The sequence below is a fragment of the Alnus glutinosa genome, chromosome 5 (genome assembly GCF_958979055.1).
Source record: "Alnus glutinosa chromosome 5, dhAlnGlut1.1, whole genome shotgun sequence".
NCBI lineage: Eukaryota > Viridiplantae > Streptophyta > Magnoliopsida > Fagales > Betulaceae > Alnus > Alnus glutinosa.
In genome coordinates, this window is record NC_084890.1 from 6,646,562 (window position 1) to 6,662,756 (window position 16,195).

At 36.3% G+C, this 16,195-nt stretch overlaps 2 protein-coding genes across 2 annotated transcripts; one reads left to right on the forward strand and one right to left on the reverse strand.

Annotated features, from left to right (window-relative positions):
• The first annotated feature begins 4,170 nt into the window (after positions 1-4,170).
• Positions 4,171-4,710, forward strand: LOC133868901 (SKP1-like protein 1A). The gene has a single exon (XM_062305901.1). It carries the CDS (start codon positions 4,171-4,173, stop codon positions 4,708-4,710), a length of 540 nt encoding a protein of 179 aa, XP_062161885.1.
• A 1,295-nt stretch (positions 4,711-6,005) lies between these two features.
• Positions 6,006-14,229, reverse strand: LOC133868667 (secretory carrier-associated membrane protein-like). Its single transcript, XM_062305608.1, has 13 exons — positions 13,957-14,229; positions 12,795-12,860; positions 11,923-12,042; positions 11,765-11,827; positions 11,068-11,101; positions 10,616-10,738; positions 7,847-7,909; positions 7,665-7,758; positions 7,145-7,190; positions 6,998-7,065; positions 6,650-6,698; positions 6,456-6,521; positions 6,006-6,341 (listed from the first exon to the last, which is right to left on the reverse strand). Exons 1-13 carry the CDS (start codon positions 14,011-14,013, stop codon positions 6,255-6,257), a joined length of 936 nt encoding a protein of 311 aa, XP_062161592.1. The 5' UTR covers positions 14,014-14,229; the 3' UTR covers positions 6,006-6,254.
• Between the last annotated feature and the right edge of the window lie 1,966 nt (positions 14,230-16,195).

Sequence of the window (16,195 nt, forward strand, 5' to 3'; positions counted from 1 at the left end):
GTTAGAAAAGATGAAGACTCTAGAAAAGATGAAAGTGAGGTGTGTGACTATGCAAGGGTATATTTTAGAACTTTTTTCCGTTTTTTTTTTCTTCGGGGGGGGGGGGGGGGGGGCAAAAAACACTTAAAACCCGTGTTTTTAGGGGCAGGGTGGGTCCTACGGGTTTTTGCTCACTCCTAGTTAAGGGGCAAGATTATTTTTTTTAAAAGTGAAATAACAATTTTGTCTCTTAAAGATAAGGAATCGGCTCTTATTTAGTTTAGGAATAATTGCACCGTTGGTCCCTGTGGTATGTCATAATTATTTTTCACTCCCTATGGTTTAAAAAGTTCATGGGAGGTCCCTGTGGTAAGTAATAATTACAAATCGATCCCTGGCGTCAAATTCTATTAAAATTTTTAACAGATTCTGTCAAATGCCATGTCAGCGCCACGTGTCGCCAATAAAATAGTGACACGTGTCCATCTTAACAAAAAAATATAACTTTATTAAAAATAAATAAAAATACTTATTTATTAAAAATAACTTTATTAAAAAAAGAAAAAAAGAAAACCTGAAAGCAAGGGGTGGCCCAGCCACCCCTTTGGGGGTGTCCTCGACGCCCCCAGCCTATGGGGGTGGCGTGCAGCCACCCCCGGCGGCCACCCTATGCTACTTTCTTTCTTCTTCTTTTTTTAATTTTAATTTTTTTTTAAAAAAATAAGTATATTTATTTATTTTTTAATAAATTTATATTTATTTATTAAGATGGACACGTGTCGCCATCTTATTGGCGACACGTGGCGCTGACGTGGCATTTGACGGAATCTGTTAAAATTGTAAACGGAATTTGACGCTAGGGATCGATTTGTAATTATTGCTTACCATAGGACCTCCCATGAACTTTTTAAACCATAGGGAATGAAAAATAATTATGGCATACCACAGGGACCAACGGTGCAATTATCTCTTTAGTTTATTTGAATTGGAGAAAATCCAATTCCATCTTAAAAGAGGTCCATACACGAAACAAATATGGCCAGCTTGCCATAATATATATATATAAGTTTTTGCGGATTCAATTAATGGATCCTTGCTCATTTTGCGAATTCAACACTGTGATTTTCATGTACTTCGACCTCGATGCCAATGACAACGAAGACGAGGAGCCCATCGATCTCAAAAACCTCATGGAATTTTGGCTAGTGCTCTCGACGCCTTTGACGTTTTTTCGATCACTTTTACTTTGAAGCATTTACTAGATGATCAAAACCTCTTTTTTAGTTGCAGTTTTAGTAGGAGGATATGGAGGTCAGTGATGGCTAACTGTATCTTTGAGAATCTTCTTTATTTTTTGGGAGGATGTTGTTGATTGGGGCATTGTTATGCTAAAGGGAAAGAACCTTAAGGCTTGCTTGGGGAAGTTATGTTTTGGGGCTGTGATTTATCGTCTTTGGAGACATAGAAATGATCTCCAACATGGGAATACCCCAAAATCTGAAGAGGTTATTGTGGCTAGTATTTTGTGGGGGGTTAGGTCTCGAATCTTGGCCAAAGAAAGGTTTAAAAATCTGTCCAACCACATACCTCTTGTGCATCGGTGGAATTTACATATGCTGTTGTCTTCAAGTGGGGCTAGAACCGGTTAGTTGCTGTCAATTGAGGCTGGGCTGCTGACCTTGGTGATACGGAACTAATCTGGTGTTGAGGAGTAGAGGGATACAAGTCCAAGTCCCTTCGTGTTGTTTTTGTGCCAACAGTCTTTAGCTGAAGTTGAAAGGTTTAGGGAATAGTTGTTATTTTCTTTCCTTTGATTGTGTTGGTTTTATGCTTGTATGTTGAAGCTTTAGTTTCTGTTGCTTGTTTTTCTGTTGGAAGTTGTGCTGGTTTGTAGTAGTTCTTGTGTTTTGGATGTGTTCCAGTTTTTACTGGAGGGGTGTATTCCTTTTGGTTTGGTTATAAAGCTTTAATTCATTCAAAGAAAAAAAAAAAAAAAAAAGGGCTCATAATAATATAATATAACTATTATGAACTATTTTAAAGCATATGCTATAGATGTTTTAAGGAAATTAACAAATTGAATCCAAATATGGCCTTCCAAATCAATGGAAAACCTACAAAATGTGTTCAAAATGAACAAAGGAGGTACGCTCTATTTGATCACTTTTCCTTACTCCAAATCCACCATACTCCTCTCATTCACTCCCACTAACTTAAGTATTGGAAGTGGTATCGCTACCACTGCCGATACATCACCCTGACTTTTGGGTTTCTCGTAGAATTCTTATATAAAAAACTAAGTGTACGTAGTTATTATATTAACAGTTGGTCGTTGTTGTCGCTTCTGGGTGCAATTTGTTTCCAGTCAAGTACAACAAACAAAAAAAAAAGGAAGGAAAGAAAGGGAAATGTTCCCTCTATGAGTAGTGGAGGCAGCCCATCTAGCAAGATTATGCATAGGCCAGTTAGTACTGCGATGTACTTTTCGAAAAGCTCAAACTGGTATAAGCTTTAAAAGTTTGGCAAGCTTCAATGACTCTAGCCAAGCATAACACCGAATACCTTGCATGCTGGCAGGCTGTGGTTTGTTAGTAAGTGTCGTGCTTGATTACATACTTACAGGCTAAGAACCTTAACAAGTTTCCCGCCGAAAATAATGGGACATGTAGGATAAAATCGTGGAGCAGTTATCTAATTATCTTTAGCACCACATCTTTAATCATTATCTAAGCAACTAGCTAACATGTTAGTTATTATGACTCAATAAGGTCTCGAGGTTTGGGCATGACTACCCTAACCCTAACCGTGAGTTTTCAAATTGCATTGCTAACGTGGGTCAGCCTGGTGGATATTCGATATATCACTCTCAATCCTTTATTCATTATTTTTGTGTTACTAAACAGTACTTATTAAATTATCAGCTATTGCTATTCTTAAAATTTATACTTAAATTACTGGGTATTCCTAAAACTTAAACTTGTATAATAGTGAATTTAATCTTTTATTTTTTTTATACAACATCAAATCGTCATTAGCATAGAGCTTAATTTTTATTAACAAGTCCAAAACTAATCGATTAACAAAAGATATGGCCATATTTGGTAAATATTATTGGAGAATTTATTGTTTGTTTGTTTGAATAGTAATAAAATGTGATTGATGTGATATAAAGTAAAAAATAAGTTTATAATATTTTTATGGAAAAGTGAAAACGTTTTGTGTTGTAATTGATTTTTTAATTTGAATAGTAATAAAAAATTATTAATGTAATATAAAAAAGTGAAAAAAGTTATAATGTTTTGAAGTTGACTATTTTTAAAGAAGTGAATAAAAAAAAAAAAAAGGAGAGGGAAAAAGGGGTTTACCAAACAGAGCCTATGCGCTTTAGGAGGAGCATCTTCCTTCTTTAGAGATTTACTAAAGATATCGATCACTTCATTCTAGAAAATGCTCATTGTTATAAGGTTGTTATGGGCTTAATTTCTCAAGCACATAATAAATAGATTAAGGATACTTCGAGAAACTTTAAAGCTGAATAATATTAATCTTTATTTAATTTGATTAATAAACTTCTCTCTTTATATAGATGGAATACACGAATTGAATTAGATAGATGAAATTAAAGAATACTGCTACCAAAATAGAGTCCTACTGAGACAACATGTCTCTTATTTACCGGACATACGTCCCTTATTCCAATCCTACTATAAGTTCAAGACTGGTATTCTACTGCTAAAATAACTGCTAGACCTAAGTCCTTATGGGCCTTATCTAATAAGAGCTGCGCTTTAAGAACAACACTCATTTTCTCTATCAAGTCTTATTCTTCTTCAATACGAAGTCATCATTCCATATAATTGTATTTTAAGTTAATATCATCAAATTTTCATCTCTAGCCGATTAGATTCAAAAATCAAAAGAGATAAGAATGCATTTTTTTTTTTATTAATAATCACCGACTGAACCACATGGTGAGTAGGTGACACCAATTTAATTATTTTCCCAAATTTGTAAAAAATAAAACCTAATCCAAGGTGGATCAGGATTCAGTCGTACATACCTATAAAAGGAAAGCACATCCACGAAAAACCTCAAAACTATCAAACTTTCGCGTACTACGTACGACTGCTTCTCTCTCAGTCAGTCTCAGTCTCAGTCTCAGCGCATCAAACCGACCAAGCGAATTGAACAATGGCGAACAACGGAGAAAACCCAAGCCCCGACGTCGGCGGGAAGACCGTAAAGCTGAAGGCCGACGACGGCGAGATCTTCGAGGTGGAGGAGGCCGTGGCCATGGAGCTACAGACCGTAAAGTCCTTCTTCGACGACGACGGCGTTTCGTACGACACCGTCGTTCCCCTCCTGAACGTGTCGTCGACCGCGCTCGCCAAGGTTATCCAGTACTGCAGGCGAGCCGTGGAGCTGAGGGCCAAGTCCGGCGACGACGAGGGCGCGAATGAGAAGGCAAGGGAGGAGAGGGAGGGCCTGGAAGCGGAGTTGGTGAGGGAGGAGAGCGACGAGGGGATAAAGGAGTTGATTCTGGCGGCGAATTACCTGAACATCAAGGACATGCTCTCTTTTCTCTGCCGGGCCGTGGGCGATCGGATCAAGAACAAGAGCGTGGAGTACGTGCGCCGGTTCTTCGTGTTAGAGAACGACTTCTCGCCGGAAGAGGAGGAGCGGACCCGCAATGAAGTTGCCTGGGCCTTCGAGGGCGTCGACGCCGATTGATTGTCTCCTCTCTTTTTTTTTTTCTTTTTTTCTTTTTTTCTTTTTTCCTGTTTAGTTTTGATTGACGAATAAGATCATCAATTTGAATGATAACTAAACTCATGTTATTTGTTTTATTTCAATGAATTCATTCTCTATAAGCTTTATTAACTTGGTTTTTTTTTTTTTAATAATCGTTTGAAAAGATGGTTTTTAAAAAATTGTGATTTGATAACTTAAGAAATCATCTCTTTAAAATTGAAGGTAAATGAATATTTATTTTGAAAATGCATAATTTGAAAGTTAATCTGCTATTTTATTAAATGCTTAAACATTTTTAAAAATTACTTTTTAAAATCATAAATTCAAACAAACTCTAAAGTCTAGATTAGAACCGGTGGAATTTCTTCAATTTTTTATCCCTGACTCATTAACAAGCTTTCAACGAAAAGCTTCGCAACAATCTTTCTAAATCACTTCGGCTCCGTGGGTTGTGAATGAACACTGTTTCTTCTTCTTTTGTTTTTGTCCCACACTGTAAGTTTAAAGAAAGTTTTGCACTTTATATTAGCCAGCACAGCTTTAGAGCACGGCCAAGATCCTCGGAAGCGACAAACATCTAACACACTCACCTCTGCTGACCTTGGTCAATTTTTTTTCTTCTCTTTTTTCGTCGCTTTGCTAATGGATGAGCATCTTCTAGAATGAAGTGATGTTTTTTAAAAGGGAACTCCAAATTCATATGTTATGCTCGTTAAGTTAGTATTTTTGTTTAAAAAACTGTATTACTCCTACAAAAAAAAAACGTTATACACAAATTCGTATTTTTATTACTCAATAAATAAAATTTAGTAGTATTTTTTATTGAAAACATTGGGTTTGAGAAATCTCAACTTTGGATTGTAACATAAGGCACCGCATGATGCACACAATGTTATGAATTAGAGAAATGTTATGGACTATCTTTTTAACTTTTTTATATTCTTTTAAAGTTGATTTAATTTTTTAAATTATAATTTAATAGTAATTTATCTCAAATTCAATGATAATTATTCCATAGGTTGAGCCATTGAAATCACATAGATTTGTGATGCTTTTCATTTTCTTTTTAAAAATATATGTAAGAATCATATGCTCTATTAAAAATGTATGCAAAAATCATATACACTTTAGACTGTCATTTTAATAGACGAAGAAATTCCTACAATCCAATTTGAAAGAAAAATTATTTCCTTAACCAGTTTGACCATCCATGCTACTCGATTTCATCGACCTCTTAGGACCGATGTTATTTTCTGCACATTCGAGCAAGAAAATGAAATAAAACCACATGGGATCAATTCATATTTCATATACAGAAATGGTTGTATCATGTTCATCATCATAATCCTCCAAGCAACAACAATAAACCATATGAACAAAAAAGGTAGCCCTCAAACGAAGCTATAAAAAAGGTGTAACCAACTACAAGCAAACTCAAGCCATTCTATCTCTATCCTCAATTTCTGTGCTAATGGCACATACAATCTAGAGTCCATATATCTTGCTTTTTGCCACGGCTGGTATCATATTGCTGCCCTCATAGCTCCTCTTGCAGCCTCTCGCTTTATCTGACCAGCTTTACCACTGCCTCGGAAATACATGTAAACTTGCTGCAAACCAAATGAATAAAAACAAAAATGTGAGAAGAAAAGAGAGAACTAAAGTGAGTGCTGCGCAAATGCTTTTCAGATTTCAGGCCAGGTGAAGAGTGCTATAAGTTCGACCTGAAGAACCCAGATGCTGACTAATACTTCAAGACAGAATAGTCCAAATCCGATGAAGTAGAAGATCTACAAGAAAAAAAGGAGTCGAGCTCATGAAAGTCCAATCAAGGAACTGCTCAATTCTAGTAAAATGAGGATCCTTTTGAATTAGATAAACGCCATTACAAAATATACTTTGGCACAAGCATCCTTACCCCAGCCAAGGCTTTGTTGCCCACAACGTCTATTGCAGACAGAATGCCTCTGTTACAAAGAGCACACAACATGGAACCATCAGCAGCGCAAGGGGAAAAATATTCCATACTTCTTTTAAATAAAGAATGTTTTATGGCATGCATATGTCTCTAACAGCATAACAAATGCAACAACCAACCATTTTTTTTTTAATTCGAAACATACGGCACGACAAAAAAATAAACAAATAAGCCTGAGAGAAATGAAATTAAATACCCAATCTCCTTGCATGCAGTATGTCCACTTCGAACAAAAGAAAGACAAATGATTTCTTAAAGAGAAAACTAAGAATTTTTAAAGGAACATACGTGAAAGATTTTCCTTTGAAAAATATAGGAGGAGCAACCGCAGCTACTATGCAGAAGCCAATGTGGACCTGCAGCAGAAGAGAAATTAGGTGTCTTTTGATCCTTAAATTAAACGGAAGAATTGAGTAAGGAATATACGAAGTTTACCATATAAAACATGAAAAACCATCCAAAGTTCATGGCACTGTCTTTCCTGCAAGAGAAATAAAAGAGAGACTTCAAACATACTCAGCAAATCAACGATTACACAGGCTTGAAAATATGAGTTTTTTTTTTTTTTAACTTGGTTCCTTTTGCATTGGTAAATGGGCAGATCCATGGCATAAACACTTTTTTTCAGAAGAACAGACTATCCAAGTTCTTCCAAGAGAGATATACACCTTACAGTCATAGATATGCATTTCTGTTAAAACTCCTCAATATATCCATTAAGTATTTGCACCCATCTAATCAGATTAGTTCTTTGTGGACATAACCACATACTATTCATATCTATCAGTGATGTTTCACCATAACAAAAAATTCATTAGGGATCTTAGTTGGTGTCATTGAAGCCTCACATGGCGTCCGCCTCAGAGAAAGATTTCTTACAATTACAAACGACCAAACAATTAGCATTTCTACCTATAGGAACAGCTAAGTTTAGGAAATCATGGGGAATAAGTACCTAAAAGCACGATAAAGAGGCCGATACCACAACACATAGGCTCCTGGAACCCCTGCTATGAAATAGATAAGGGCTAGGAACCAAATCTTTACCCCTACAACCAAAAAGAAAGCAAGATCAAGGTTCGTGGAATTTAACATGTCAAGTCCGTAATGAAGATGTAGACATATTTCTGAACTAACCTTCTCCCTGAATCCATGCCGTAGTGACAGCAATAACGTTCCAAGTAAGGCACAGAACCAATCCTGCGTAACATAAACCATCCATCACTATTGTCAACCACCTTCACTGGCTTAGATCAAAATATATATTTTCCGTATAACAACTCTAGAAAGCTCATCATGTCACATCTAAACCAGATATGAAATCTATCTTACAACCACAATTTCAAATCAAGACTGCAAGACTACACAATGCTAAGAGACAGGTAGAATAGAGATTGTAGCAGGTCATGCCATTGACTTGGCCAACAAAGATAGAATAATCCAAACAAGCCAGGTTTATGGTATAATTCATGGAGATGAATACAACCAATTTATCACCTGTCTTCTTGTTCTTTTGAATCTTCGGATTTCATCAAGGTAGTTTCAAATTTTCAATATTAGAGGTCCACTGACACCCATGACTTGCACTAAAATGAAATGTTAAACACCTGTTCACGTCTACACACAATATAAGCATGCAACTACACCCAATCTTAATTTCAATAGCATCATAACACACAGAGGTCCACTGACACCCATGACTTGCACTAAAATGAAATGTTAAACACCTGTTCACGTCTACACACAATATAAGCATGCAACTACACCCAATCTTAATTTCAATAGCATCATAACACACACACACACAAACACCAAAGACCAAGAATTCTTTGACAAGCCTGTTCCAACCATGTTTCCATCAATATATCTCCTGTACTCTAACTTGTAAGAAAAATTCGTCTTATGATATTTCGTATGCCATCATCATCATGTTCAGCCTCCACAATGCCACAGTGACATGGGCATTTTGGCATTCCATAACATATTGATGAATTAAAGTTCCCTTATGCCCATCAATATCACATCCTTGAGGTGTCAAAAGAAAGTTCAAGCGTCACTTGAATGCCCTTAGAAAGGTTCTAAGCAGACAAACTTCTTTGATTGGAACCAGGCAACAGAGCTGGAGAAATAAATCATGCAAAATAATTTCATGGAGACTTGCATTACCTACAAGACAGAAACCAACCTCACTACAACCCTCATTGTGTAAAGTGTTTACCAGGAGGTTGTGTGCACTCTATCTAGGCCCCAAGAGGTTTCAAGCCTTCAGAAGAAGGCCAATGAGTTTTGCATAGGAGATTGGTACACAACAGGCCAGCAGCAAACAAGAGATGCAGGCCCGAAGCAAATCATAATAGACACTAACTGCAAGGAGAGTGGGATCAATGCATATGGGTTTGCACAGGCCGTTGTGGTTGTCCGTCTCATTTGAAGCAAAGCAACCCCTCCCTCTCTGGCAAGCTAAATGCAATGAGGGCCACTCTATAAAGGACTCATCCACCTCAATTAGCACATAAACCAGCCATGCAGTAACAGACCATTAAGCCATCCCCAAAGCGAATGGCAAGTTCCTCGTTCTCCAGTCGACAAGTACCAAGCTTATTATGAGCTTACTGAGCATCACTCTTAACCAAGAGTGGCATTAAAAAGTTGGAGAGAAAAACTTAACAATTAATTCAATCCTGTAATCTAATGTAATATAACCCACTCGAATAGGAGAAACAATTTCATTGAGTCGTCATTGGTAAATGGCTCAGTTTCTTCCAATCAAATTGAGATCAGGGATCACATTGTGCAATTCTATAATAGATTGTTTCCTGAACAATTTAGTTGGCGGCCTAATTGCTTTTGATTTTATTGATGGAGGAAGCCCCTTGGGTAAAGAGACCGTTTGAGGAGTGTGAAGTCCTTGAGGTGGTGAAAGGAATGAACAAAGACAAGGCGCCAAGCCCCGATGGTTCTACTATGGCATTCTTCCGAGTTTGTTGGGATGTGATCAAAGCGGATGTTACGGGGGTGTTCCATGATTTTCATGCTAGTATCAAGTTTGAAAAGTCTAAATGCCACATCCATTGCTCTCATTCTGAAAAAATCTGGGGCTATTGATGTTAAGGACTTTCGGCCTATTAGTCTTGTAAGTGGAGTTTCAAAGATTATTGCCAAAGTCCTAGCAAATGAATGTCTTGATAGTAGTATCAAATCCACAGTGAGGTCGTTGGTGCCTTATGGAGTGCTATTTTCAGTCGTATTGGGTTGTCATAAGTTATGCCTAGAGGAGTGGTAGACCTTTTTCAATTGTTGGAGAGGGTTATGCCCTACCTCTGGGCAGCAGCTTTAGACTTTCCTAATGTGCTTGATTTTCATGCTTTTCTTGATCTTTTTTCCCCTTCTAGCTAGGTTTTCTCTTATATATTTCTTATGTACTTAGGTTGTGCCTTTGCGTCTTTAATGAAATTTCGATTACTTTAAAAAATGTTGAAATCTCGTTGATTAAAAAATTTTACATTCTGTTTTACAGACAATTGACATAAAAATTTCCAATCTATATGATCAAAATTCCCTCAGGGAGAAAAGATATATAATTGTATCCAAATGTAACACAAGATGTTAGTTACATAAATCAACTGCACAATAAACCAGTCTACTTATCAAAAAACAAAACAATAAACCCGTCAAATTAATATGATTTTACAAGGATGAAGCCAACCCCTTCCCCCTGCCCCTTCTCCCTTTTCTCCCTATCCAACAAGTAGGGTCAACCCAACTTTTCCAACATTGATTTAACCAGTGATCATTACATAAATATGACATAAAACATAAAATTTTGCTTGTAAGTAGCAGCCGGAATGACATAATTAACTATGTTGTAAACACAATAACTATAGAATCAGGCAAAGGCTGACATACCTAAGAATGTTGAGAATGCAGTATACTGCAATTTTTGTAGATGAATTGGTATTTCATTCGCAATATCATGATGGATAATTGGCAAAAAAGGAGGCCAGTTCTTCTCTTCAAGAACAATTCCAGCTGCAGAACAAAAAGAAGAAGTCAATCCATAAAATTTGTGACCAAACTATGAGGAAGAATAACTTTCCAAGGAGTTAGAACTGGTACACATTTTATTGGATAGCACTGAACAAACAAAATGATAACATAAAATAGCGGGCCAGTGCACTCAATATGGTATATATTTGATCGCATCTAAATGCAAACTGGATCTGAATGCAACCAAAAACACAATGGATACTCCAAGTAGAAAGAGAGAAAAATAATAAATAGGCAAATGACAAAGCAAAGGATCCACTTCCCCCTGCCCAGAAATGAAAATTTCAAATATGAACAGACAGATAAAGAACCTCGTGCAGCAGCATCTTCTTTCCGTTTTACTTCCTGCACAGCACAGAAAAAACTGACAAGTGAAATTCATGGAGATACCAAAAATATACTGAAACATGGAATCACTAAACAGAATTAGCCATGATATTATAATGAAATCAATAGAAAATAATACCTTCAGACCTTCCACAGAACTGAGTACAGAAGATTTACAGAGAGAAAGATCTACCAAAAATGGCACTCTTATTTTTGGTTATTTTGAAAGATTTTCAGGCTCTACTATCTCACAGTTCAAAAATCGTTTTGGAGCCATCATGTCAGTGACAGATCCTCAACCATTTCCGCATTTAGTCATGGAGACATCACTACTAAAAATAAATTGAACAAGAGCCACAATTTTGAGACAAAATAATTTGTTGATAAATAAAAAGCAGCCAATTACAGTTTTCAACCCTTACTCATGCCTAACTAGATTGCCTTCAACCATTCATGAATACTACTGGAGTTTACTACTCTCAGTAGACTTAATCTCACTAATGGCTTCATGTACTGTGATGCCAAGTATGATAAAACGAGCACAGCTTAAATGTGTCAAATTTAAAATTAATTGAAAATCCCTGTTGGCTGCCAGATTGACAAACAAGGACGCCACTAGGTTGGTCTATAGTTCTTTCATAAATAGAAGAATTCAGAATTTCATTTCCATCAAAGGCATACCTGCTCCCGCCTTCTCAATTCAGCCTCCTTAGCTTGGAGTTCCTTCTCTTTCCTTTGCAAATCCTAAATTTGAAACAGATTACAATGAGAAAAATCAATATCAATTATTTTACCATGGAAAAAAAGAAGGAAAAACATTGTTTCATGTCTTTAACAACCTTAAAATTCCGTCCCCCTGAAGATGTGTCAATAGGTATATCAATGGTTGCATCATGGCCATAGTTGAAACCAGCAGGTTCAGGAGGAAGAGGTGAAAGCTTTGAGTTTGTGGCAGAGTTCTGAAAAATAGCAAGATTAAAATGATGTGTAAGAGTTCAAGGTAGAGTAATATAAGGAAGGGTTTTTCCCTTCTTTTTCTTGTCTCTTTTTCTTTTTGGCTCCATGCCAGAGCCGGGGGGAGGAGGTGTGGGTGTAAAATTTTGGAAGAAAGCTGGATAAACCATTATCACACAAAACAAATTTAATATGACACTGTACACAACCATGGCTTTTGCGTTTTCTGCTGATAAGTGTACCAAGCACTGCCTCCCCCCCACCCCTCTCCTCTAGGCACTTTCACCTATAGCCATGGCCTTGAATCATTAGCGGCGGCACCATGTGAACGCAAGTTCTACGACTAATGAACATTGGAATTGTGAAAAAGAATGTTTCTTTTCATATGAGAAGAGAATCCATTTGTGTAGACTTCCCACAGCCTGAATGCTTTGATATTTTCATCTAGTTAGATTTTTATTTGTAGTCAAATGAAAAAAGTTACTCCAAACATAAAAAATGACTGTGCTAACAAAAGATTGATAAATATTGAAAGAGAAACTGAGTCATTCAAAGTGCAACTCTTATATTAAAGATCAAACAAAGATTTGCAAGTCAAATATCAAACTGTATATATTACTCCAAAAAAAAAAAAAAAGAGTATAAATTCCAAGTACATAGTTAATTATCTAGATGATATATAAAATTCTCGGTCAGAAAAAGGGGGGAGGAAGGCTGCCATGACAGCTAAAATAAAATAAAATAAACAAAAGCTTACCGTTGTGTAAAATGCACCTCCGCCATAGTTTGGCTGCCCTGATGCCTTTCCCCTAACTGCTGGATCCTGGTAGTAAAACTTAAGAGTAGTAAGAAGTTGCAAAAAGTGTATATCAACCATATTTGGCAGGGAGAAAGAAATTATATCATTAAAAGTTCAGAGGTAAATAAGTATATAATCGATTGCAATTAAAACCTTTATGTCAGAAACCACATGACATGTGTATGGGTACATGTAAGGTGTGAGTCCACCTGGTTGTCCAAATCATCTACAATCAAACATATAGGACACTGGACACAATGGCTGTAGTAGAAACTAGAAACATTCAACTTTTATACATCTACACCATAAAGAAAATTAAATTAAATTTTACTACTACCATATCAATTAACATAATTTTTTAGATCAATTCACTCATCTTAGAATGAAACAAAGAAACTAATCATGAACCCATCTAAGCTAAAATGCATTCTTTAACCTTTGTTAAACCATCCAATCTCCACTACCTATTAAGGCACTTTAAGCATCCAATCCATATATAAAGCATTGCAAAAGCAACAACCCAATCGGTTCAAAAATTGAATAGTCAATCCTATGAAACAACTTTCCATCCCTTCATTCCAGACACTGACTACGACCCAAGAGGCTCGAGTCTAAAGTATCCGAAAGAACAACTTCAAATAAAACCCATCACAAGGATATTATCAATATTCACAAAAATTAAAAACCAGAGAAAACCATAGTAAGATCACTTCCTAGCACAAGCTCAAAACAATACTAAAACATCACGACTTAAGGTCAAACTTGCACCAACACAAGCTCAGAGTATGGAGAAAACAAACGAATTCAGCACAGAAACTGGATCCACCAATTAAGTAACCCAACAACAACAAAATTTAACAATTAATCGAACCAAAAGACCAAAATTAACCAAAAACACACTTCACTTTCTGCTTCAGCCACAAAATCAAACAAATCAACCACTACTCAACCACATAAACTCTCACCAAAACCCTAGAAACTCAACAAGTTCCCAAAACGAAAAGCGTTCGCTATCACATCCCCACTCAAACTGGAAATCAAAGTTCAGAATTCTGTTCCATACAAAAAGAATTAAAGAAACAGTACAGAGACAACATCGTAAGCTGAGAAAGACACTCACAGCGAAGGGATTGACTTCATCTTCGTCGAAAGGGTTTTTATCGTAACGGCCAGCCATGGAAACAGCACGATGAACGACCAGTAGTCTCAGCAGAGAAGAAGCTCAGAAAATCTGAGTAATCTCGGAAAATCAAAGTTGCAGATAAAGAGAGAAATCTTGTAGAGGAAGGAATTGGCGTTTCCTCTTCTCGCAAGTGAAGGGAAAGGGAAGAAGAAAGTCAGAGGAGAGAAAGTAGAGGGAGAGGGAATTGTCTTCGGTCAGCATCTACGGTTTTGAAAAGAATTCAGACGGAAACATTTGTCGTGGGATTGGGAGAGAGATATTATTGTCTACTATGATTTCACAGAAAGTCCGTGAAGCCTACCTGAGATCCATACACGGGACACCCTTTAAAAGGGAATTTTTTTTTATTTTTTTTTAAATTTTTTTTTTTTCTATTAAGAGAGAGATAAACGCTACCTGTATACGTTTTTATATTGACGAAAAAAAAAAAAAAAAAAAAGGAATCCGAGCTATTTCTCCTCTGCTATCTTCTATCCGAATTTTGAATTCAACACAATTTATTAAACTGATATTTATTCTCCGTATATGTGATTTTTACATATATTGTTTATAATAAATTGGGATATGCATTCTTTAAAATATATATATATATGAGAATCATGTGTTTTAAGAATATGTGTCAATTTTAGTTGATTCGGACTTTTAGCATTTTTATGTCTGTATTGTTAACAATTTGAACAAAAAATGTGAGAGAGTTCTTATAGAGCCACCTGGTCCTACAAGTGAGTTGACTATTTGATACAGGTTCGAACAAATAGACCTCATAAAAACATTCTCACATTTAATGTTTAAATTACTTGCAATCTTAAAAACAAAATTGTTAAATTTTGGAAGCAATCTTTAAAAAACAAAATTGTTTAAAAATAATGTTTATATTATGTAACTTTAGCCAAGACATTGAAGCCAGAAGAAGAAAGCATCTAAAGCTCCAAGGTATTAACTGGAGCTTTATTAAATTTGAAGTTGGGAATGGTAGGAATATTCATATGTGGCATGATAATTGGCACCCTTTTGGAGTGCTGATTGAGAAGTATAGCTTTCAAATCATCAATGATGCCAATAGTTGTTTGGATTCCAAGCTAGATTCTATTTTGAGGAATGGAGTCTGGTGTTGGAAGTCTACTCGATCTAAGAATTTGGTTGATATTCAGTGTTGTCTCCCTGAAGTTCATATTGGCCCTGTTGATAAGCCTGTGTGGACTATTGCTCGGAAGGGTTCCTATGTAAGTTCAGATACTTATGATTTTTTGAGGGAAAAGAAACATGAAGTAAATTGGTGGCACTTAATCTAGTTCCCTTATGCTATTCCGAAGCATGCCTTTATTATTTGGTTGGCTGTACAGAATCAATTAACTACTAGAGATCACCTATTGGTGTGGGGTTTCCAAGGCGATACCCAATGTGCTTTCTGTAGACATGGTGTTGATTGAGAGCCGGGATCATCTTTTTTTCGAGTGTAGTTTCAACTCTCGAGTATGGCGTTCTTGTTTGCAAAGGTGTCATGTTCTGGTTTCTCCTCCTGACTAGCAAGGTGTGCTGAATGAAAGTTGCAGGAATTGGAAGAAGAAGAAGACTATGTTGGGGGTTCTATGCAGACTTGTTTTTGGCACTGTTGTTTATAGTATATGGTGAGCTAGAAATGAAACCAAGTTGGACATCCAAAATCTGAGGAGCAGGTTTTTAAATTGATTTTTTGGGAAGTTAGAACCCGTATCTCTGGTAAAGGCAAGCTTAAGAAGTCCAGAGAAAATGTTAGAATCTGTCGGCTGTGGAATTTAGATGTTTCTGTTATGGACTGATTCCAGTTTGGTTGTGTTAGTTGGTTTGTTTGTGGCAGTTAGCTGTTGCTGCAGTGTTGCTACTTGTTTGTAGTGTGGGGTTTGGTATGTTTGGTTGGTTTTGGTTTACTGTAGTTTGTCTTGTTTGTAGTGGTTGGAACTTTGTTTGTAATGATGGTTCTTAGTTGTTAATAATAGTGATTACTTATTCATTAAAAAAATAAAAAAATAATTGTTTGAGATTTAATTTAATAAGTTTAATTATAAAAATTTCTTCCAACCGACTTGAAAGATGCTATTGACGTGGCCTTGGAGTTAATTACATACTAAATGCGATTCCATTTAGTCAATCGATTATTTATTGCACGTTATTACCCTCCACAGCTATGAGGAGGTTG